We start from the raw sequence: 25712 nt of genomic DNA, 5'->3' as shown, positions 1-25712 counted from the left end.
CTCCTGAGTAGCTGGGACTACAGGTACCCGCCACTGTGCCTGGCTAATTTTTTTTGTATTTTTAGTAGAGGCGAGGTTTCACCGTGGTCTCGATCTCCTGACCTTATGATCCGCCCGCCTCGGCCTCCCAAAGTGCTGGGATTACAGGCGTGAGCCACCGCGCCCAGCCTAATTTTTTGTATTTTTAGTAGAGACAGGGTTTCACCATATTGGCCGGGCTGGTCTCGAACTCCTGACCTTGTGATCCACCCACCTCGGCCTCCCAAAGTGCTGGGATTACAGGCGTGAGCCACCACGCCCAGCCATTGTGTTCTGAAAGACATAGTGCTTTGGAAAAATATAGTTTAAAAAATGCCTTGTAATATGTATATGCATATAGAATTATAATTTCATAGCAAAAGCTTTTTGGAAAATATTTGCTGTAGATATTTAGAATTTCTTGAGCATTTACTCATTGTCAGGCATTGTGGTAACTACTTGAAATAGCTCATTTAATCCAGATACCATTTTTTGCCCAACACTATGGGTTTGGGAAAAAAGGACGTGCATGGTTTCACCCTAGCATATAACTAGAAGTTGCAGTCAGTCAGGGTAACATACAAAAGGTTCACAGTAAATATTTACTGTTTAAATCGACTGTTGAGAAAATCAGGAACAGGTGAGGGGAGGAAAAAGACTACGACAGTGGTGGACAGATAGTTTGGGAGAAGAACCAGGGAAAGCAGCTGGGAACTTTGCCTCAGAGTAGACCTTGGTGCCATCTTGTGGGTGGATCTGGAAAGGACCAAGCAGATGCACATCAGCTTCTACTAGGATGCCTTGCAGAGCCCCAAATTTCCATGCAACACTGATAGAAAACTGCAAATCAGATAATCAGAACTCTGGTCTAGGAATCAGTGGATCTGTGTCCTGTCCATCAGCAAGTCCTGATCACTCTTTCCAAAACACATCCTAAATCTGCCTGTTTATCTCTGTGGCTGGCCCCAGGCCAAGCTACCATCTTCTCTTGTTTGGACTAATGTGGAAGCTTCCTTGCTGGTCTTGCCTCTACTCTCATCCTCCATTGGTTCATAGAGATATTATCTGTCATGCTATCTGTTGAATCCTCAATGCCTAGGAGACCATTTGGCACATAGTGGATGTTCAGTAAAGATCTGTCAGAAGGATAAATGCTGTTTTCCAGTTTCTTGATCTTTTTCCAGCTAGATATAGATTAGGGCCAGGTTATTTTAGACTTTTCCTAATAGAGCATGAAAAGACCACAGGAATTAAATTCAGACAGAACGGGGTCCCATTCCTGCAACTGCTGCTTACCCACTATTTAGCCATACTTCTCTGAGTGTCAGCTTCTTTATCAATAAAATGGAGTTAATGAGCTTACCTTGCTTATAAGGTAAGAACTAAATTGGACTTAAATATGATTGGATCCAAAGTATTTACGTGTTACTTTTTGCTGTTAAAACTGACTGGACCATGTTGTTATGTGCATTTTCCTCTCCTACTACCCAAGGGACAGGATTAGGTCCTTTGTACTCCTAGTATCTAGCACTGCACTTGTGTTACAGTAATAGGTGGTCCACAAGTGTCTGGATTTAGACTCTTCCACACCAAAAACTGGTATCTCCTGATTCTTTCCAGGCTGTGTCCCTTTGATCACATTATTTCTCTTTGTCCAGAGAGAGAAACGGATGGTCACTGGTTGTACATGGAAAGCCTGAAGGGATAGTATGGCTCAGGCCAAAACTGGATTTATGTCTTTACTGTAGTTCCTGGGTTTTGTATACAGCTAATGTAAATTGACCCCAGGATAACTTCTGTTTTTAATAAAGGGATGAAGGGAAAAAGAGATAGATCATGTGATTGTTTTTTAGTTCCTAGGACTTACACTCTTCGTAAGATTTTTATTTGTTTTTTTTTTTTTTTAAAGACAGAGTCTCGCTCTGTCACCCATACTGGAGTACAGTGGCTCTGTCTCGGCTCACTGCAGCCTCTGCCTCCCAGGTTCAAGTGATTGTCCTGCCTCAGCCTCCTGAGTAACTGGGATTACAGGCACCCACCACTCCTGGCTAATTTTTGTATTTTTGGTAGAGACAGGGTTTTACCATGTTGGCTAGGCTGGTCTTGAACTCCTGACCTCAGGTGATCTGCCCTCCTCAGCCTCCCCAAGTGCTGAGATTACAGACGTGAGCCACCACGCCCAGCCATTCTCTATTTCTTAATGGAACAAAGTACCTATGAAATTATTCTGAAAACTAGAAGTCTTGTATTACATACATATATTTATGTAATAAGCTGGTATAATTTCTAGATAAATGATTGGTTTAAAAAGATTAGCTGTTGACTGCACATTAATTCCAAAATATTTTTTGAATACCATGTACCAGACACTGTTTTGGGTGTTGGTAATATAGTAATGAATAAAGCAGGTAAATCCCTGTTGTTACAGAACTTTATATTCCAGTGGGAGAAACAGACAAAAGAGAAGATAGATAATAAAATATGTAGTATACCAAATGGTGATTGGGAGCTAAGAAGAAAAAACAAAGCAGGCAAGGGACAGGGAGGGTAGAGGGGAGTAGAAATTTTACATAGGTTGGAATTGTATATCTATTTTCTTTCTCACTCACCCCAATCAAGATTTATAACATAATAACTTTGCCATCTAATACCACATCTAAATGATGTTAAATCAGGCAAACAAGAGATCAAAGCTTCTAATAATTTGTTTCATATATCTGCCAAACATATTTACAAAAAATTTTACTTTACAATATTAAAATGCAAATTGACACCATCATATTGTCTGATTATAATCTTACAACCTTTTTAAATAATAAATCTTAATACATTCACAAATATTTAAAAGTATAAAAGATTAAATTTAACAACAGGTATAATTGCTGATATCAGCTATTGAACACTTGTTTCTATTGCTTAAAAATGTCAGTTGCCTTTAAAGCTGAAAGATTAAATCAAAACTATACTATTTAAATTGATTTGAAAATGACTATTCCCTTGTAAATATTAATGTGAAAAATAAGTTATTATTAAGAGGGCTGTGACCTGAAGCCTTAGGTCAGTTTGGTTATGATTTCCATACATAAAGAAAGGATGGATACAAGAATTCTAGTAGTTCCAGTCCTCTTTTTGGAGCAGTCAGAAAGTTGTTTACTCTTTGAGGACTCACTGCTGACGTCTGCTCACTGAGTAATGTCATCAGATTTCCTGGTGGTGGTTATTTTGGGGGGAGCAGTGGTAAGTAGTTGTCCGGCTGTTAGAAGACTCTGCTCCATAGAGGTCCTGAGAGCCGGATATACCCCGTAGACAGGATGTAAGGTTAAATGCAATCTAGTTAAGTAAATAAAGTAAGTGTTCAATGGTAAAAAGGAATTGCTGAAACATGAACATTTTTAAATGATATTGCTAAAATTTTACCCTGGCAAAATTCATAGTCTTAAATCTTTTAAAAGTGAACCCATAGCTACCTTTATTTCTTAAAATAAATCCAATGGTGAGTTACTTTTATAAGTTCACATCATAAATTTATGCTGTCCTTTGTACAAATCAAGTTATTTCACCAGCTTTTGGTATAGACCACATATTCAGGATTGTTTACCTAGAAGGGTTGAGCCTTTTGCCCTGAGCTTTTCAGACTTTTATCTTTTCCCTCAGCTTGTGACCAATATAAATATGGATATACATACTTTTTACTCATGCTGGTCATTAATATTTAAACAATTTATTATTGTCTTTATTTTTCTTACTGGTTTCCTTAAGTTTGTACTGTTGACTTTCTCAAACTTAATGATTTGAAAGCTTAGTATACTTATTTATTTTTTGACAAAAAGGTTTTAGACTATAGATTTTGCCTCTCATTATAATTTAGCAGTAGTATCCTGTAAATCTTACTACATAATATTCACTTTTATTTTCCAAGTAATCTGTAGGCATAGTTTGCGTATCTCTCTTTGATTCAATAATTTTGTGAGTTAATATTTTTAAGTTTTCTAAGGAGACAGGATTTTTTGTTGTTGCTTTAACTTAAGTTTTTAATTCCTAGTTTGCTTCGTTGAAGGATAAAAACTGTACAGTTTTTACTTTAGGAATATATAATAAGGGTTTTTTTGGTAACCTCGTATATCATGTTTTTCTAATATTTATAAATATTTTCTTTCTTTCCATTCAGACTTTATTTTTTATCTATTTGATCCTTCTTAGTAAATTTCATGGGTATTCTGTCAGAGACTGAGACACCAATTCATATAAAGGACCCAAGTGGCTCTCTGACCCTGCTTTATTGTGGCAGTAGTAGCATCCCTCCAGTTTATGCTTTTTCCTGCTTTCTCTTATGAAACTGTGCCCCATACTGTAGTAAATCAGCAAAATGATTTTCTTTCTCTTCTTCCTGTCATTTTCTTCCTTTCTTCTTCCTGAGCAATTCCACTGCATTCTCCAAGCAGTAGGTCAGTCTCATTCATTTGCTCATTGCTTTAAACTTGTTCATAAAGTGCTGGTGCAACAAACAAAAAACTCATCGTTCAAATTGGTCTCGCAGAGCCTCTTGCTTTCCTTCTTCCTGCACTGTAAGAGTATGATGATTATACAGACCATTTCAAGCACTTGAAAGTTGACTTTTAAAAAATAATAAAGCCAGGTGTGGTGGCTCACACCTGTAATTCCAGTACTTTGGGAGGCTGAGGCAGACGGATCACTTGAGGTCAGGAGTTTGAGACCACCCTCGCCAATATGGCAAAACCCTGTCTCTACTAAAAATAACAAGAATTAGCCAGGCGTGGTGGCTGGTGCCTGTAGTCCCAGCTACTTGGGAGGCTGAAGCAGGAGAATTCCTTAAACCCAGGAAGTGGAGGTTGCAGTGAGCTGAGATCACGCCAGTGCACTCTAGCCTGGGCGACAGAGTGAGACTCCATCTCAAAAAATAAAAAAGAAAATAAAAAAGAAAATGATTATACAGACCAGATCTCTCCTTTTTTCCTGATTTTAAAAAATATGGTAAAATACACATAACGTAAAATATACCATCTTAACCAGTTTTAAGTGTACGGTTGAATGGTATTAAATACATTCATAATGTTGTGCAACTGTGATCACCATCTGTCTGCAGAACTCTTTTCATTTTATAAAACTAAAACAAGGTATCCATTAAACAAGAACTTCCCCATTCTTCCCTTCCCCCTCTCCCTGGCAAACACATTCTGCTTTCTCTATATATATTTTGACTACTCCAAGTACCTCATATAAGTGGAATCATAGAATTTGTCTTTTTGTGACTGGTTTATTTCACTTAGCATAATGTTCTTACAGTTCATCTGTTCCATAGCATATGTGTCAGAATTTCCTTTTTATGGCTGATAATATGCCATTGTATGCATATATCACATTTTAAAATACATTTATTCTTTATTTTTTTTAAGAAAGAAACAGGATCTCACTGTGTTGAGCTCACTCCCAGGCCTGAGTGATTCTCCTGCCTTAGTCTCCCGAGTACCTGGGACTGCAGGCACATGCCACCACTCCTGGCTTTGTTTATTTGTTCATCTGTCATTAGACACTTGGGCTGTTTTCATGTTTTAGAAATTATGAATAATGCTGCTATGAACATGGGCATACCAATTTCTGTCTGAATCACTGCTTTTTATTCTTTTGAATATATACCCAAAAGGGGATTGTTGGATCATATGTTAATTCTATTTTGTTAATTTTTTGAGGAATTGCCATTCTGTTTTCTGCAGCAGCTATACCATTTAATATTTCCAGCAACAGGGCACAGAGGTTCCAGTTTTTCCATGTTCTCATCAGCACTTGTTATTTTCTGGTAGTAGTGTGAGGTGGTGTCTCATTGTGGCTTTGATTTTCATTTCCCTATTGGTTATTGATATTGAGCATCTTTTCATGTGCTTGTTGGCTCTTTCTTTTATTAATATATCTTCTTTGGAGAAGAATGTCTGTTCAAGTCCTTTGCCCATTTTTGATTGGGTTGTTGAGTTTATAGGGGTTCTGTATATATTCTAGATATTACCCTCTTACCAGATATATGATTGACAAATACTTTCTCCAGCTCTGTGGGTTACATTTTTACTCTGTTGTCTTTTTATGCACAAAATTTTAAAATTTTGATGAAGTTTAATTTGTCTCTTTTTTCTTTTGCTGCCTGTGCCATTGACACCATATCTAAAAAAATCGTTGCCAAGTCTAGTGTTGTGAAGATTTTGCCTTGTATTCTCTTCTAAGAGTTCTGTGTATTAGGTCTTAAATTTAGGTCTTTAATCCATTTTGAATAAATTTTTGTATATGGTGTTAGATAAGGGTCCAACTTCATTCTTTGGATGTGGTTATTCAGTTTTCCCAGCACCATTTGTTGAAAAGACTCTCGTTTCACCATTGAATGTTCTTGGCTCCCTTGTTAAAAATTATTTGACCCTATACACAAAGGTTTATTTCTGGGTCCTTTATTCTAGTTCATTGGTCTGTATGTCTGTCTTTATGCTAGTACCACATTATTTTGATCACTGTAGCTTTGTAGTAAGTTACAAAATCAGGAAGTGTGAATTCTCCACTTATGTTCTTTTCAAGATTGTTTTGGCTATTTGAGATCCTTTGAGATTCCATATAAATTTTAGAATGGGTTTTTTTCTATTTCTTCAAAAAACATATTAAGGATTGCTTTGAATCTATAGATTGCTGTGAGTAGCATTGACATCTTAACAATGTTAAGTATTGTAATTTGTGAGTATGGGATGTGTTTCCATTTATTAAGTCTTTTTAATTTTTCAGCAATGTTTTGTAGTTTCACTTGTACAAATCTTTCACTTCCTTGGTTAAATTAATTCGTAAGTGCCTTATTCTTTTTGATGCTATTGTAATTGGAATTGTTTACTGTAATTTCCTCTCCAGATTGGTCATTGTTAGTATATAGAAATGCAACTTGTTTGGTGTGTTGCCTTTATGTCCTGATACTTTGCTGACTTTATTAGTTCTCACAGGCTTTTGTGTATGTGTGTGTGGAATCTTTAGGGTTTTCTTACATATAAGATCATACAAATGAATAGTTTTACTTCTTATTTTCTATTTCGACTGTCTTTCTTACCTATTTGCTCTGGCTAGGACTTTCTATGTTGAATAGAAGCAGTAGGCATCCTTGCTTTGTTCCTGATCTTAGAGGAAAAGTCCTTTACCATTCATTATGATGTTTGCTGTGGGTTTTGTTCATACATGGCTTTTTAAAAAATTTGTTAAAAAAATTTTTTTTTCTTCAACTTTTAAGTCCCGGGGTACTTTGGGATGTGCAGGTTTGTTACATAGGTAAATGTGTGCCATGGTGGTTTGCTGCACAGATCAACCCATCAACCAGGTATTAAGCCCAGCACCTGTTAACTATTATTCCTGATGCTCTCCCTCCCTCCACCTGCCACAGGCCTCTGTGTTGTTCCCCCGACATGTGTTCATGTGTTCTCATCGTTTAGCTCCCACTTATAAGAGAGAACATGCAGTGTTTGGTTTTCTGTGCCTATTAGTTTGCTGAGGATAATGCTTCCAGCTCCATCCATGTGTGTGCAAAGGTCATGATCTTGTTCCTTTTTATGGCTGCACATACATGGCTTTTTAAAATTATTATTATTATACTTTAAGTTCTAGGGTACATGTGCACAACGTGCAGGTTTGTTACGTATGTATACATGTGCAATGTTGGTGTGCTGCACCCATCAACTCGTCATTTACATTAGGTATATCTCCTAATGCTACCCCTCCCCCCTCCCCTCACCCCACGGCAGGCCTCAGTGTGTGATGTTCCCCACCCTGTGTCCAAGTGTTCTCATTGTTCAATTCCCACCTATGAGTGAGAACATGCGGTGTTTGGTTTTCTGTCCTTGCGATAGTTTGCTCAGAATGATGGTGTCCAGCTTCATCCATGTCCCTACAAAAGACATGAACTCATCCTTTTTTATGGCTGCATAGCATTCCGTGGTGTATATTTGCTACATTTTCTTAATCCAGTCTATCATTGATGGAAATTTGGATTGGTTCCAAGTCTTTGCTATTATGAATAGTGCCTCAGTAAACATACGTCTGCATGTGTCTTTATAGCAGTATGGTTTATAATCTTTTGGGTATATACCCCGTAATGGGATGGCTGAGTCAAATGGTATTTCTAGTTCTAGATCCTTGAGGAATGGCCACACTGTCTTCCACAATGGTTGAACTAGTTTACGTCCCACCAACAGTGTAAAAGTGTTCCTATTTCTCCACATCCTCTCCAGCACCTGTTGTTCTCTGACTTTTTAATGATCACCCTTCTAACTGGTGTGAGATGGTATCTCATTGTGGTTTTGATTTGCATTCCTCTGATGGCCAGTGATGATGAGCATAGTTTCATGTGCTGTTGGCTGCATAAATGTCTTCTTTTGAAAAGTATCTGTTCATATCCTTTGCCCACTTTTTGATGGGGTTGTTTGATTTTTTCTTGTAAATTTGTTTAAGTTCTTTGTAGATTCTGGATATTAGCCCTGTGTCAGATGGGTAGATTGTAAAAATTTTCTTCCATTCCATAGGTCGCCTGTTCACTCTGATGGGAGTTTCTTTTGCTGTGCAGGAGCTCTTTAGTTTAATTAGATCCATTTGTCAATTTTGGCTTTCGTTGCCATTGCTTTTGCTGTTTTAGTCATGAAGTCCTTGCCCATGCCTATGTCCTGAATGGTATTGCCTAGGTTTTCTTCCTGGGGTTTTTTGGTTTTAGGTCTACATTTAAATCTTTGATTAATCTTGAATTAATTTTTGTGTAAGGTGTAAGGAAGGGATCCAGTTTCAGCTTTCTACATATGACTAGCCAGTTTTCCCAGCACCATTTATTAAATAGGGAACCCTTTCCCCATTTTTTTTTTTTTTTCAGGTTTCTCAAAGATCAGATGGTTGTAGATGTGTGGTATTATTTCTTAGGGCTCTGTTCTGTTCCATTGGTCTATATCTCTGTTTTGGTACCAGTACCATGCTGTTGTGGTTACTGTAGCCTTGTAGTATAGTTTGAAAAGCCAGGTAGCGTGATGCCTCCAGCTTTGTTCTTTTTGCTTAGGATTGTCTTGGCAATGCAGGCTCTTTAAGTTCCATATGGACTTTAAAGTAGTTTTTTCCAATTCTGTGAAGAAAGTCATTGGTAGCTTGATGGAGATGGCATTGAATTTATAAATTGCCTTGGGCAGTATGGCCATTTTCATGTTATTGATTCTTCCTATCCATGAACATGGAATGTTCTTCCATTTGTTTGTGTCCTCTTTTATTTTATTGAACAGTGGTTTGTAGTTCTCCTTGAAGAGGTCCTTCACCTCCCTTGTAAGTTGGATTCCTAGGTATTTTATTCTCTTTGAAGCAATTGTGCATGGGAGTTCAGTCATGATTTGGCTCCCTGTTTGTCTGTTATTGGTGCATAGAAATGCTTGTGTTTTTTGCACATTGATTTTGTATCCTGAGACTTTGCTGAAGTTGCTTATCAGCTTAAGGAAATTTTGGGCTGAGACGATGGGGTTTTCTCAATATACAATCATGTCATCTGCAAACAGGGACAATTTGACTTCCCCTTTTCCTAATTGAATACCGTTTATTTCTTTCTCCTGCCTGATTGTCCTGGCCAGAACTTCCAACACTGTATTGAATAGGAGTGGTGAGAGAGGGCATCCCTGTCTTGTGCCAGTTTTCCAAGGGAATGCTTCCAGTTTTTGCCCATTCAGTATGATATTGGCTGTGGGTTTGTCATAAATAACTCTGATTATTTTGAGATACGTCCCATCAATACCTAGTTTATTGAGAGGTTTTTAGCATGAAGGGCTGTTGAATTTTGTCAAAAGCCTTTTCTGCATCTATTGAGATAATCATGTGGTTTTTGTCTTTGGTTCTGTTTATATGATGGATTATGTTTGTTGATTTGCATATGTTGAACCAGCCTTGCATCCCAGGGATGAAGCCAACTTGATCGTGGTGGATAAGCTTTTTGATGTGCTGCTGGATTCGGTTTGCCAGTATGTTATTGAGGATTTTTGCATCGATGTTCATCAGGGATATTGGTCTAAAATTCTCTTTTTTTTGTTGTGTCTCTGCCAGGCTTTGGTATTAGGATGATGTTGGCCTCATAAAATGAATTAGGGACGATTCCCTCTTTTTCTACTGATCGGAATAGTTTCAGAAGGAATGGTACCAGCTCCTCTTTGTACCTCTGGTAGAATTCGGTTGTGAATCTGTCTGGTCCGGGACTTTTTTTGGTTGGTAGGCTATTAATTGTTGCCTCAATTTCAGAACCTGTTATTGGTCTATTCAGGGATTCAACTTCTTCCTGGTTTAGTCTTGGGAGAGTGTATGTGTCCAGGAATTTATCCATTTCTTCTAGATTTTCTAGTTTATTTGTGTAGAGGTGTTTATAGTATTCTCTGGTGGTAGTTTGTATTTCTGTGGGATCGGTGGTGATATCCCCTTTATCACTTTTTATTGTGTCTATTTAATTCTTCTCTCTTTTCTTCTTTATTAGTCTTGCTAGCGGTCTATCAATTTTGTTGATCTTTTCAAAAAACCAGCTCCTGGATTCATTGATCTTTTTTTTGAAGGGTTTTTTGTGTCTCTTATCTCCTTCAGTTCAGCTCTGATCTTTTTATTTCTTGTCTTCTGCTAACTTTTGAATGTGTTTGCACTTGCTTCTCTAGTTCTTTTAATTGTGATGTTAGGGTGTCAATTTCAGAGCTTTCCTGCTTTCTCTTGTGGACGTTTAGTGCTATAAATTTCCCTCTACACATGGCTTTAAATGTATTCCAGAGATTCTGGTATGTTGTGTCTTTATTCTCATTGGTTTCAAAGAACATCTTTATTTCTGCCTTTATTTCGTTATGTATCCAGTAGTCTTTCAGGAGCAAGTTGTTTAGTTTCCATGTAGTTGGGCAGTTTTGAGTGAGTTTCTGAATCCTGAGTTCTAGTTTGATTGCACTGTGGTCTGAGAGACAGTTTGTTATAATTTCTGTTCTTTTACATTTGCTGAGGAGTGCTTTACTTCCAACTATGTGGTCAATTTTGGAATAAGTGTGATGTGGTGCTAAGAAGAATGTATTTTCTGTGGATTTGGGATGGAGAGTTCTGTGGGTGTCTATTAGGTCCACTTGGTGCAGAGCTGAGTTCAGTTCCTAGATATCCTTGTTAACTTTCTGTCTCATTGATCTGTCTAATGTTAACAGTGGGATGTTAACGTCTCCCATTATTATTGTGTGGGAGTCTAAGTCTCTTTGTAGGTCTCTAAGGACTTGTTTTATGAATCTGGGTGCTCCTGTATTGGGTGCATATATATTCAGGATAGTTAGCTCTTCTTGTTGAATTAGTCCCTTTACCGTTACGTAATGGCCTTCTTTGTCTGTTTTGCTCTTTGTTGGTTTAAAGTCTGTTTTTTCAGAGACTAGGATTGCAACCTCTGCCTTTGTTTTCCATTTGCTTGGTAGATCTTCCTCCATCCCTTTATTTTGAGCCTGTGTGTGTCTCTGCACGTGAGATGGGTCTCTTGAATACAGCAGACTGATGGGTCTTGACTCTTTATCCAGTTTGCCAGTCTGTTTCTTTTAATTGGAACATTTATCCTGTTTACATTACAGGTTAATATTGTTATGTGTGAATTTGATCCTGTCATTTTGATGTTAACTGGTTATTTTGCTCATTAGTTGATGCAGTTTCTTCCTAGCATCGAAGGTCTTTACAATTTGGCATGTTTTTGCAGTGGCTGGTACTGGTTGTTCCTTTCCATGTTTAGTGCTTCCTTCAGGAACTCTTTTAAGGCAGGCCTTGTGATGACAAAATCTCTCAGCATTTGCTTATCTGTAAAGGATTTTGTTTCTCCTTCACTTATGAAGCTTAGTTTGGCTGGATATGAAATACTGGGTTGAAAATTCTTTTCTTTAAGAATGTTGAATATTACCTCCCCCCCACCGCCCCAGCCCTGTCCCACTCTCTTCTGGCTTGTAGAGTTTTTGCCAAGAGATCCACTGTTAGTCTGATGGGCTTCCCTTTGTGGGTAACCCAACCTTTCTCTCTGGCTGCCCTTAACATTTTTTCCTTCATTTCAACTTTGGTGAATCTGACAATTATGTATCTTGGGGTTGTTCTTCTTGAGGAGTATCTTTGTGGCATTCTGTGTATTTCCTGAATTTGAATGTTGGCCTGCCTTGCCTAGGTTGGGGAAGTTCTCCTGGATAATATCCTGCAGAGTGTTTTCCAGCTTGGTTCCATTCTCCCTGTCACTTTCAGGTACACCAATCAGATGTAGATTTGGTCTTTTCACATAGTCCCATATTTCTTGGAGGCTTTGTTCGTTTCTTTTTACTCTTTTTTTCTCTAAACTTCTCTTTTCGCTTCATTTCATTCATTTGATCTTCAATCACTGATAATCACCTTTCTTCCACTTGATCAAATTGGCTACTGAAACTTGTACATGCATCACGTAGTTCTCGTGCCATGGTTTTCAGCTCCATCAGGTCATTTAAGGCTTTCTCTACGCTGTTTATTCTAGTTAGCCATTCGTCTAATCTTTTTTCAAGGTTTTTAGCTTCTTTGCAATGGGTTCAAACATCCTCCTTTAGCTCAGAGAAGGTTGTTATTACCAATCGTCTGAAGCCTTCTTCTCTCAAGTCATCAAAGTCATTCTCCATCCAGCTTTGTTCTGTTGCTGGTGAAGAGCTGTGTTCCTTTGGTGGAGAAGAGGCACTCTGATTTTTAGAATTTTCAGCTTTTCTGCTCTGGTTTCTCCCTATCTTTGTGGTTTTATCTACCTTTGGTCTTTGATGCTGGTGACTTAAAGATGGGGTTTTGGTGTGAATGTCCTTTCTGTTTGTTAGTTTTCCTTTTAGCAGTCAGGACCCTCAGCTGTGGGTCTGTTAGAGTTTGCTGGAGGTCCACTCCAGACCCTGTTTGCCTGGGTATCACCAGTGGAGGCTGCAGAACCGCAAATATTGCAGAACAGCAAATGTTGCTGCCTGATCGTTCCTCTGGAAGCTTCATCTCAGAGGGGCACCCAGCCGTAGGAGGTGTAAGTTAGCCCCTACTGGGAGGTGTCTCCCAGTTATGCTACTGGGGGGTCAGGGACCCACTTGAGGAGGCAGACTGTCTGTTCTCAGATCTCAAACTCTGTGCTGGGAGGACCACTACTCTCTTCAAAGCTGTCAGACAGGGACGTTTCAGTCTGCAGAAGTTTCTGCTGCCTTTTGTTCAGCTATGCCCTGCCCCCAGAGGTGGAGTCTACAGAGGCAGGCAGGCCTCCTTGAGCTGTGCTGGGCTGCACCCAGTTCGAGCTTCCTGGATGCTTTATTTACCTACTGGAGCCTCTGCAATGGCAGAGGCCTCTCTGCCAGCCTGGCTGCTGCCTGCAGTTTGATCTCAGACTGCTGTTCTAGCAGTGAGCGAGGCTCCCTGCACATGGGACTCTCTGAGCCAGGCATGTGATATAATCTTCTGGTGTGCCATTTGCTAAGGCCATTGGAAAAGCACAGTATCAGGGTGGGAGTTTCCCAGTTTTCCAGGTACCATCTGTCATGGCTTCCCTTGGCTAGGAAAGGGAATTCCCGACCCCTTGTGCTTCCCGGTGAGGCGATGCTCTGCCTGCTTCGGCTCACGCTCTGTGGGCTGCATCCTCTGTCCGACAAGACCCAGTGAAATGAACCCGGTACCTCAGTTGGAAATGCAGAAATCACACATCTTTTGCGTCGCTCATGCTGGGAGCTGTAGACTGGAGCTGTTCCAATTCGGCCATCTTGGAACCTCCTGTGCTCATACATGGCTTTTTAAATGTTGAGGTAGTTCCCTTCTATTTCTAGTTTGTTGAGTGTTTTTATCATAAAAGGATATTGAATTTTGTTAAATGCCTTTTCTGCATTATTTGAGGTATAATGAATGAGATTTTTTGTCCTTTATTCTGTACGATAATGTATTACACTGATCAATTTTCATTTTTCGATACATCCTTGCATTTCAGGAATACATCCCACTTGGTCATGGTGTATAATCCTTTTATTATGCTGCAAATTCAGTTTTCTAGTATTTTGTTGAGAATTTTTGCATCAGTGTTTATAAGGGATGTTGGCCTGTAATTTTCTTTTAGTGTCTTTTGTTGTTGTCGTTTGTTTTGTTTTTGAGATAGAGTCTCACTCTGTTACCTGGGCTGCAATGCAGTAGCATGATTGTTTTGTTTTAAGGGATTGGGTCTTGCTCTGTTGCCCAAGTTGGAATGTAGTGGCACAATCTTGTCTCACTGCAGCCTTGACTTCCTGGGCTCTAACGATCATCTTCCCTTAGCCTCCTGAGTAGCTAGGATTATAGGTGCATACTACCATGAGCAGCTTTTTCTTCTTTTTCTCTTTTTTGTAGAGTTAGGGTCTCATTATGTTGCCTAGGCTTGTCTTGACTCCTGGCCTCAAACAGTCCTCCCACCTTAGCCTCCCAAAGGACTGGGATTATAGGTGTGAGCCACCACATCTGGCCCTGACTTTGGTATCAAGGTAATACTGGCCTCATAGAATGAGTTAGGAAGTGTTTCTTTCTCTTCAGTTTTTTGGAAAAGTTTGAGAAGGATTGTATTAGTTCTTTAAATGCTTGATAGAATTCACCTGTGGAGCCATTTTTGATTACTGATTCAGTCTGCTTACCAGTAATAGGTCTATTCGGGTTTTCTGTTTATGATTTGGTCTTGGTACTTTTTGCGCTTCTATCAATTTGTCCATTTTATCCAGATTATCCAATTTGTTGGTGTATAATTGTTCATAGTATTCTCTTAGAATCCTTTTTATTGCTGTAGAATTGGTAGCAGTGTCCCTACTTTCATTTCTAATTTTGGTAATTTGAGTCATTTTAATTTTTTTCTCCATCTAGCTAAAGGTTTGTCAATTTTGTTGATCATTTCAAAAATCAGCGTTTGGTTTCCTTGATTTTTCTGTGTTATCTATTCTCTATTTTATTAATCTTTGCTCTAATCTTTATTATTTCCATCTGTTAGCTTTGTGTTTAATTTGCTCTTTTTCTAGTGCCCTAAATTATAAAGTTAGGTTGTTGATTTGAGATCTTATTTTCTAGTGTATTTATAGCTATTAATGTTCCCCTTAGCACCGTTTTTACTGCTACATCCCGTAAGTTTTGGCATGTTGTGCTTTTGTTTTCATTCATCTCCAAGTATTTTCTAATTTATCATGTGTATTCTTCTTTGATCTGTTGGTTAAGATTGTGTTGTTTAATTTCCACAATTTTGTAAATTTTCCGGTTTCACTTTTGTTACTGGTTTCTCACTTTATCCTGTTGAGGTCAGAGAAGATACTTTGTGTTTTATCTATCTTTTAAAATCTATTGAGGTTTGATTTGTGGCCTAACATATAGTCTGTCCTTGAGAATGTCCCATGTACACTTGAGAAAAATGTATTGTTGTTGGGTAGCACATTCTGTGTATGTCTATTAGATCTCGTTGGTTTTATTGTGTTGCCTAAGTCTAGCCATTATGGAGAGGGGGGTGTTGAAGTCTTCAACTGTTATTTTAGAACTGTCTCTTCCTTCAATTCTGTCAGTTTTTACTTTATATATTTTAATGGTCTGTCATTGGGTACATAATTGCCTATAATTGTTTTATCTTGTTACTCTATTGAATCTTTAGCATATAATGTCCTCCTTTGTCTCTTATATCCTTTTTTGGTTTATAGTCTATTTTGTCTAATGTTAGTATAGCTACCCCTGCTCTTTTTTGATTCCTATTAGAATATCTTTTTCTGTCCTTTCACTATCTGTTTTTGTCTTTGGATCTAAAGTGAATGTCTTACCACATATAGATGGGTTCGTTCTGCCAATCTCTGTCTTTTGACTGGAGAGTTTAATCCATTTATATTTAAAGTAATTACTCAGCCTACACAGCAAAGCAAGACCCTGTCTCTACAAAAATTTAAAAATTAACCAGGTGAGGTGGCATATACCTGTAGTCTCAGCTACTTGGGAGGCTGAGGTGGGAGGATCTCTTGAGCCCAGGAGTTCAAGGCTACAGTGAGCTATGATCATGCCATTGCACTCCAGCCTGCATGATAGAGCAGTACCCTGTCCCTAAAAATAAATAATTACTGATAAAAGTGGACTTCTGTCATTTTGCTATTTGTTTTTCTATATGTCACATAGGTTTTTTTTTTTTTTTGTCTTCCATTTCTTTAATTACTGTCTTCTTTTTTGTTTAGTTGATTTTTTGTAGTGCAATATTTAAATTCCTTTCTCACTCCCCTTTGTATATATTCTATAGCTACTTTTTTGTGGTTAGCATGGGGATTGTAGTGAACATCTTAATGTTACATGAATATTTAATTTGAATGATACCAGCTTAACTTCAATAACATACAAAAATTCTTCTCCTATACTGCTTTATTCCCACCCTTTTCAGTTATTGATGTCACAAAATTAAAACTTTATGTAGTTGATCCTCCATATTGGTGGGTTCCACATCCATGGATTCAGCCAACTGAAGATTAAAAATATTTAGAAAATAAAAAAATTAACAATAAAAATAAAAAATGTAAAAAGTAATACAGCATTAACTGTTTACATAGCATTACATTGTATTGGGTATTATACATAAGTAGAGACAATTTAAAGCATAGAGGAGAATGGGAGTATGTTATATAAGGTAGTTGAGCATCCATAGATTTTCATGTATATGGGTGTTCCTAGAACCACTTCCCTGCAGATAGCAAGGGACAACTGTACATTGTGTGCCCAAAAGCATACACTAATACTTTCAAATGTCTCTTATTTAGAAAATAAAATGCAAAATATAGAGTTACCAACCAAAGTTACAATAATACTTCCTTTTAAACCAATGATTTTCTTTCCCACCAAACTGTATTCATCTCTTAAATCATGTAGGAAACAAAAAAAGGAGTTATAAGCCATTTATACAATAGTGATAGTTTTTAAAATTATCCATGGTTTCACTTTTTCTGAGATCTTTATTTCTTCAGACAGCTTTGAGTTACTGTCTAGTATCCTTTTATTTCACCCTGCAGGACTCCCTTGAACATTTCTTGCAGGGCTTATCTAGTGGTAATGAACTCCCTTAGTTTTTTTGATTTGTTTTATTTTGTTTTTGTTTTTGTTTTTCATTGTGGAGATGTCTTAATTCCTCCCTCACTTTTGAATGAAGTTTTGCCGAATATAGGATCTTTGATTGACAATTTTTTTTTCTTTTAGTACTTTAAATATAGCTGACCTCCAAAGCTTCTGATGAGAAATCTATTGATAATCTTATGGAGGATTTCTTGTGTGTGACCAGTTTCTTCTTTCTTGCTGCTTTCTTTTTCATTTGTTAATTTTTTTTGAGATGGCATCTTGCTCTGTTGCCCAGGCTGGAGTGCAGTGGTGCGATCTCGGCTCACTGCAACCTCCACCTCCCAGGTTCAAGCAGTTCTTCTGCCTCAGCCTCCTGAGTAGCTGGGATTACAGGCACCCACCACCACACCCAGCTAATTTTTTTTTTTTTTTTGTATTTTTAGTAGAGACGAGGTTTCACCATGTTGGCCAGGCTGGTTTTGAACTCCTGGCCTCAGGCGATCCTTCCATCTTGGCCTACTGAAGTGCTGGGATTACCAGCGTGAGCCACCACACCCAGTTCTTGCTGCTTTCAAGATTCTCTTATTATCTTTCAGCAGTTTCATTATAGTGTGTCTTAGTATGTGTCTCTTTGAGTTCATCTTACTTATTATTTGTTGAGCTCCTTGAATATTTATATTTATGTCTTACATCAAGTTTGGGATGTTTTCTTCATACATTTTCTCTTTCCCTTTCTCTCCAGCATCTGGGACTCCCATGATGCATATATTAGCTTGTTTCATGATGTCCTTCAGGCACTGTAAGCTCTGTTCACTTTTTTTTTTCAAAACTTTTTTCTGTTTGCCAGACTTGATAATTTCAGTTGTCCCCTCTGTAAGTGTGCTCATTTTTTCTTTTGCTTGCCCAAATTTGCCTTTGAATCTCTTCAGTGAAATTTTCATTCCAGTTATTGTACTTTTCAGCTCTAGAAATTATTTTTGGTTTCTTTTTAGTTTTTTTCCATCTCTTTCCTTATATTTTCATATTGTTCATACATCATTTCCTTGACTTTCTCCACATCTTTCTTTAGTTCTTTTAGCATCTTTAAGTTGTTTTAAAGTCTTTGTCTAGTAGATCTGCCATTAGGTATCTTTCAGGGATGGTTGCTGTTGATTTAGTTTTTTTTCATTTGAATTGGCTGTACTTTGCCTGTTTATTTGTATGCTTTGTGAATTTGTGTTGAAAACTGGACATTTGAATTTAATAATGTGGTAACTCTGGAAGTCATATTCTCCGTCTTCCCCAGGGTTTGCTGTTACTGTTTTGTTTTGTTTTGTTTTTAATTGTGGTAGGCCATCTCTGTGCCAAGGATCAGTCTAATGTGTAAACTTAAGGTCTTCTCAGGCATTTTCTAAGCCTTTCCCTAGGCTTGCATAATCTCTTTCTTATTTTCCCTGTATATGCCATTGCTTTTGAATGCTTTAGTCCCTAATGTCTGACTCTCAAAGGGGATAAAAGAAAAAATGAGAGGAAGGGCGTTAGCCCTTTAAATCTCCTAGAAGTCTCTTCAATTAGAGGGGGGATGGCTTGCAACAATGGGAGAAAGTGCAACAATAATGCACCCCTTCTTTGTCTGCACCTCTGTATTCAGTGATCAGAGCACAGATCCCCGATATTTGGAGGACAAGGTTGTTTTTGCCTTCCCTAGGTCCTGCAAGTTGTGTGCAGGTTGCTTCAGGAACACATGCACAGCTACCCACCATGGGCCTGGGTACCTGCTATGTGCTAAGAGCTAAAATTAGCTGCAGTTTACCATCCAAGCCTTCCCCTGGAAGTTGCAAGTCTTCAGTTGTTCCTAAAAAAGCTGTATCAGACATATTCTGCCAGTGCAGTATTGTCTAGGTGGGAAGACAGATTCCTGGTGCTTCTTACTCTACTGTCTTCTCTGAATCCATCTTTTAAGACTCTCCTTGGACCTCTTGGACCATCTTCCCTCAGAAATTCTGGCTTTGGCATCCAGTTACACCAGTATGAGACTGGCCCATAGTTGCACAACTCAAGAGGATAGGTGATACCATGCACTGTCTGTTCTCCTGACTCTTTCACCTAACTGAAGAATCTTCCTCCTCAGTCTTTGGTCTAGAATATTAGGGACCATCATTCTTTTTATGCCTTCTGAGAGATAAAATTATTAGAAAGCAATTCAGAAACTGAGCCAGTGGCCCATAATTAGTAGACATCAGCTTCTCATGGTTAAAAATATATGTCGATTTTTCTCCCATCACTAAGCAAACTTCATATTATGTGCTTACTAGAATAGATCACTGCTTGAGGGGAGAGATTGGAGGAGGGCAGTCAGTTGGGAAACATTTTGTAGGAAGTCCTATGGATCTTGTTCTTCTGTTGCTGTGATGAATCATACCATCACATAGAGGTCTAGATTGGGATCTCATCAACACCTACAGAGTTTCTGGGCAGATTACAAAATGTGTCTCCCTGGGTAGCAGCCCAATGCCAGAATTCATCACCTGGAACTGGATTTCAGCCCCACCTTCTCCCTTCCTTGGGCCCCTTTGTGTTGTGCACAGACTATTCAAATCGTCTAGTGTTCCTGAGTTTACAGCACGTATGGAGCTAAACAAACCTGGGTGGAATCCCAGCATTGCCACTTGCTGTGTGGCCTTAATGCAGGGTAATTAGAACTTCAGTTTTCCAGCTATAAACTCTCACCACATTACTATCGGATTCAGTGAAATAACGTATGTTCAGCCCTTAGCACAATAACCAGAACACACTGAATCTTCCATTGGTGCTGTGATTGTTATTACTCATTGGGGTTTGGTTACGATATTATATTTATCTTTGATTTAGCATTACATTCTCAAATGGATAAGTACTTATCAGTAAATGCTATTATGCTCCTCTGTAAAATGGAAAGTGTCAACCATTTCTCAATGACATTCCGCGATTCTGCCTGCTGGACTGCATTACTCGTGTGCCATTTGGATATAAGATTTCATCGTCCATCAGGAAAAAAATGGAAATAGGCACAGAGGGAATCAGCGTTTATTTAGTATCTGTTATTGGGGGGCTTTCTGTATTGTCATCTCATTTGGCCTTTGTAACAAATGAGAAATTGAGGCTGAGGAAGATTAATTCACTTAAAGTCACATGTAGCTAGTAAAAGGCAAAGCCAGAATCACATTCATTTTATTTATTCATTTTATTTCTCCTTTCCTGCTCCCCACTTCTCCTGGGGGCCATAAGGAGATCCTTAGGATTCCTCATAATCATTTCATTTGTCTACTATTTACTTTATTTGTCTCTAGAATAGAAATTTTGCTTTCATTTCTGGCACTGATTAGAGAGAGAAAAAGTTAAGCTTCTCTCTGTTGTCTTTTTTTTCTTTCAATTTTAAGCAGATCTCTTTCTTACAGGTAGCAGTAGCTGATGTGCAATTTGGCCCCATGAGATTTCATCAAGATCAACTTCAGGTAATAATGAACTGTGCTGTATTTTTCACATGCTGATTTTCTTTAAAAAGGGTGGAGGTGGAGCTACATTTACACATTTAAAATAGTCTTTCATTTAGATAATAGTGTTTGGATCGGTGTTAAATTCCCTGAACTCTGTAACAGTATTATAGTTATACAAGAGAATATCCTTTTCTTAGAAATACACATTGCGGTGTTTAGAGATGAAGTGTTTGTAGCCTGCTTTCATTGGTTCAGCAATAGCCCAGGCACGGTGGCTCATGCCTATAATCCCAGCACTTTGAGAGGCTGAGGCAGTAGGATCTCTTGAGCTTGAGGAGTCCTTGAGGAGTTTGGAACCAGCCTGGGCAACATAGGGAGACCCAGTTTCTGCAGCAATAGCAACAACAAATTAGATGGGCGTGGAGGTGTGTGCGCCTGTGGTCCCACCTACTTGGAAGGCTGAGGTTTTGAGAATCACCTGAGCCCAGGAGGTCAAGGCTGCAGTGAGTAATGATCGCACCATTGCACTCCGGCCTGGGCAACAGAATGAGACCCTGTCTCAAACAAAAGGAAAAAATTGGTTCAGCAATAAATAAAAAATGTGTATAATTGCATGTATGTACATGTACGTGTTTAGAGAGAGAGAGAAAGCATAGCAAAGGTGGCAAAATGTTGATGAATGTAGAGAAAGGGTATCTTTAGTGTTCATTTTCATTCACGTTTCTGTAGATTTGAAATTTTCCAATATAAAAAGTAAAAAGATTGTCTTTTCAATGTTGCTGAATCAGCTGTATCAGAGAGAAGATACCTGTAATATATGTAATTCAAAATATGAGACAGAAAGCAACCAATTGAAATTTAGTCAACTTATCCAGACTCCCCGCACATAAACACATGTTTCATTCACTATTACATTTAAAAATATGTGGAAAGTGCTGACAGAAATGTGTGCTCTTAGTTCTCTGTATGTATGGTCTTTGTGTAGTTGAGTAAACTTGGAAGAAATAAACTTAAGGAGGGTTTCTGACAGCTTTGCAGTCTGTTTCACAGGCTGCCCATCTCCTCCTTACCACTGTTGCCCCATTGTCAGTCTGCTTCTGAAGGGATGGAGCACCGGTGCTCCTGAACCAGATTGGGAGTGAGAATAGCAGGCAGAGAGAGAGGGAAGGAGGCTGGCTGGATAAGGAAGAACCTATGGATACAGGCCTTGCTTGCTCCAGGCCAGGACTGACGTGATCAGGGGCAGCCAGCCCCTGTCCTGAACAGCCAGCCACTGTCCTGGGCAGAGGCACAGATGCTACCTCTTGTACCTGTGACTGTGTCACTAGGCTTTGAAGTGTCACATTTTGGTCTACTTTAAATCTTTCTTCTTTTAATCAAAGTGATTTTTTTTTTTTTAACTTGGAGGAATTACATAAAATCTTGTCAAACATTTCAATACATTATTTATAGGATTAAGTATTCCAATAATTTCACCAAGATATTAGCATTCACCATCTGAGAACTTACCCAGTTAACTTTCTTTTAGCTAAAATAAATATTAATGTGTTTTAATTCATTTAGTTTCAAGATAAAATGCTTAACTAAACCTTTGTTGAGTTCTGTCAGTGGGTTTCTTAGCAAAAACGTAGGCATATGGCCAGGTGCAGTGACACACACCTGTAATCCCAGCACTTTGGGAGGCCACAGCAGGTGGATCACTTGAGCCTAGGAGTTTTAGAGTAGCCTGGGTAGCATCGAGAGACCCCATCTCTACTAAAAATACAAAAATTAGCCAGGCATGGTGGTGCACACCTGTAATCTCCCAGCCACGGGGGGTGCTGAGGTACAAGAACACTGGAACCCTGGAGATGGAGGTTGCAGTGAGGTGACATCACACTACTGTAGTCCAGCCTGTGCAACAGAGGAAGACCCTGTCGTTCACCCACCATCCCCCCAAAACACACACACACACACACACACACACACAGAAATGACAATTCTGACCAGGCACGGTGGCTCACACCTGTAATCCCAGCACTTTGGGAGGCCAAGGTGGGAGGATCACTTGAGGCCAGGAGTTCGAGAGCAGCCTGGCCAACATGGCAAAACCCCATCTCTATTAAAAATACAAAAATTCGCCGGGCATAGTGGCGTGTGCCTGTGGCCCAACTACTTGGCAGGGCTGAGGCAGGAGAATCACTTGCACCTGGGAGGCAGAGGTTGCAGTGAGCCGAGATTGTGCCATTGCACTCCAGCTTGGGCAACAGAGTAAGACTCGTCTCAAGAAAAAAAAAAGTGTAAGAAATGACAATTCTAACATTTTTTTCAAAAAAAGTGTTTGTGCTCTTTTGATTCAGGTACTTTTAGTGTTTACCAAAGAAGATAACCAATGTAATGGATTCTGCAGGGCATGTGAAAAAGCAGGGTTTAAGTGTACAGTTACCAAGGAGGCTCAGGCTGTCCTTGCCTGTTTCCTGGACAAACATCATGACATTATCATCATAGACCACAGAAATCCTCGACAACTGGATGCAGAGGCACTGTGCAGGTAAGCCCAAGACTCTGGCCTAAATAGTCCCATTGGCCTTTGTGACAATACATGCAGCCTAGAAATAGATTAAGTTAGACTCACTGTCTCTTTTAAGTTGCTTTCCATGCATGTAAAATAAACAGAATATTAGAACCTCACTATTTGTAGGACTGATATATGTCTCTTTTGTTTTTTCTTGCTTCACTTTACTTGAAACAGTAAGAAAATATGGATAAGAAGAATTATTAAGGGTCAAAGTGAAACCCAAAATGTAATTAACCACAAATATCACTTGCATATTAGTGCAGTAAGAATTATAATTTTTCAGATTGTTTTCAAAGTTGTAAAAATTTTGAAAATTGTCTTTTAATGTTCGATGAATGGGTTTTATTTATAACACTTGCACATTGTCAATACTATGAGAGAATTCTGTGTAGTGACCTAAACCTAAAAAATGCCTTTTAAAGAAAGTTATTTGCTGCTGATGGAAGCAAGGCAAATATAAAATTTTATGACATATTAACTTGAAGGACATTTAAAATCTTGACTTTTAAGAGAGAGAAAAGATATAAGCTAAGTAGATTAAAAACCTGTGGGTTAAAAACCAAGGTGACAAGCACATGACACCATATTAAAATATTATTTGTGGGGTATGTGGTGACGTCAACGTGGGTTTGTTTCCTTGGTGGTGAGAACTCCACACTCCTGGTAGTCAGACTAGGTAGCATTTACCCTTCCACGACTTGCCTCCAGTAGTTTCTCCTGTGGCCTTGATCTAGTACCTGAAATGTGCCTATGTTCCTCATCTGTTTCGATCTGGTTGACTTCACAATAAGCCATTATCATTGTAGCCCAGATTTATTTTATTTTATTTTTCTCAAGATGGAGTCTCACTCTGTCACCCAGGCTGGAGTGCAGTGACTCAATCTCAGCTCACTGCAACCTTTGCCTCCAGGGTTCAAGGGATTCTCCTGCCTCAGCCTTCCAAGTAGCTGGAATTACAGGCGCACACCACCATGCCCGGCTAATTTTGTATTTTTGGTAGAGACGGGGTTTCACCATATTGGCCAGGCTGGTCTTGAACTCCTGACCCCAAGTGATCCATCTGCCTCAGCCTCCCAGAGTGCTGGGGTTACAGGTGTGACCCACCGCACCGTGCCCGCCCTACCCCAGATTTCTTGACATGTCATCTGGCCAGTCACCCAGCACGTTCATGGGGGATTGCAGCCCAAGAGAAATAGAGAGAGCTCTGGCTAGGAAAGAGGGAGGTCCAGGACCTTGTTTGGCTCTTCCTGGACAGCTGCTTGTCTGTGGTAACTGCGCCTTCTCTGGGGATGTTTTAGCTCAGCTGTAAATTTGGAACACTTGGTTTCCAGTATCCCCTTTATCCCTAACATTGAATAGGTACCACACAGAGGAAGGGAAGATGATATGTAAATTACATGATACTTGGTAGTCATGGTGGAATGTTGCAAGGCAGTAGAGGTGTCTAAGGTGGGCCAAATGGCTGCCGAGATAGAAAAGGGAGGACAGCGTGAGGGGCTGGAGAAAACTTGGTCTCTTTCCCAGTCTTGTCCAGGCCCAAGCCTAGCCACAGGTATGTGCTGGACAATGGAAGTTCATACCTTTAAAGGTGACTACTAGAGCATCTTGTATTGTAAAAGAAAAATTAAATTGTATTGGTTATGTTCCACTGTTAAAAATTGTAGTAAAAGAAACATAACATTATATTCCACTTTTTAAGGGAAGAAAATGTACTATTGTTATATGTTTTAGGAATATTCTAAAAAAATAGGATTAATTCATTCAGCAGATTTTTATTGAGCTATGTACAAGAGAATGTTTTAGACTGAAACTTACAAAATGAAGTTCTCGTCTTTTATAAGCTCATGGACTAGAGGAGGTGAAATATTTCAGTGAAAAAAAGTAATGTTACGTCTCAGTTAAAAACTCACACAAATACCAAGTTTCATAAGCACTGTAGTTAATCCGAGTTCTTTCATCATGTAAATAACAGTTTTATATAGTTTTTAAGTAAAGAATGGGAACTGGATTGCTTTAATATATGGTTTTAGAGAAGCACAGAATGTCAGCTATGCCTCTCCTCTGTGAAGTGCCTAGCACCCTCCATCCAGCCTCTCCTCGAGACCTGGGGCTCACTAAGTGAAAGCCCTGAGATTTAGAAGCTCTGCTTTTATTGAACCCAACTTTGTCCACAGTTGGCCCACAGGATTGCTTGAACAGATCTATTATTCCTCTTCCCCACAATGGATTTCCAACATTAGAGGACAGGAATTGTGTCCCCCGCAGACATCTTTTCTTTTCTGAACTGAGCACACCCTTACTGCTATCAGTGGCTCCTAACAGGTCCTGGTTTCATATTCCCACCACATCAAGGGTGCTTCCCCTTGGTACCCTTTTCTGATTGATAGCCCTTGTAAGCATGGCTTCAGAACCAAAAAGCTCACACTAGGTTTGGGGGAACCAGTGACGAGTAAGCAGAACAGTCCCCTCCACTGTGCTAGCCAGAGAGCGCAGGCCTTTACAAATGTAATCCCCGATCACATTTATTTCCTGATGGCCACATCACAGCTTTGGCCAAGAATCTCAAGTCTTTCTCACAAGCTGTTTTCTACCACATCATCTCCATCTTG

The 25712-nt window shown here is 39.1% G+C and overlaps 1 protein-coding gene across 4 annotated transcripts in view; it reads left to right on the top strand.

The window, feature by feature from the left end:
* PDE8A (phosphodiesterase 8A) overlaps positions 1-25712 on the top strand; it is a 162076-nt gene that overhangs the window by 60304 nt on the left and 76060 nt on the right. For all 4 annotated transcript variants that reach the window (XM_026448316.2, XM_026448317.1, XM_026448315.1 and 1 more), the window contains exons 2-3: positions 20508-20564; positions 22886-23076. In XM_026448316.2, the coding sequence (XP_026304101.1) occupies positions 20508-20564; positions 22886-23076 (248 nt within the window). The remainder of the gene's footprint in view (positions 1-20507; positions 20565-22885; positions 23077-25712) is intronic.

Source organism: Piliocolobus tephrosceles, chromosome 6, assembly GCF_002776525.5.
Source record: "Piliocolobus tephrosceles isolate RC106 chromosome 6, ASM277652v3, whole genome shotgun sequence".
Classification (NCBI taxonomy): Eukaryota; Metazoa; Chordata; class Mammalia; order Primates; family Cercopithecidae; genus Piliocolobus; species Piliocolobus tephrosceles.
Note: the sequence above shows the minus strand (reverse complement) of the source record. Positions and strands in the feature narration are given on the sequence as shown.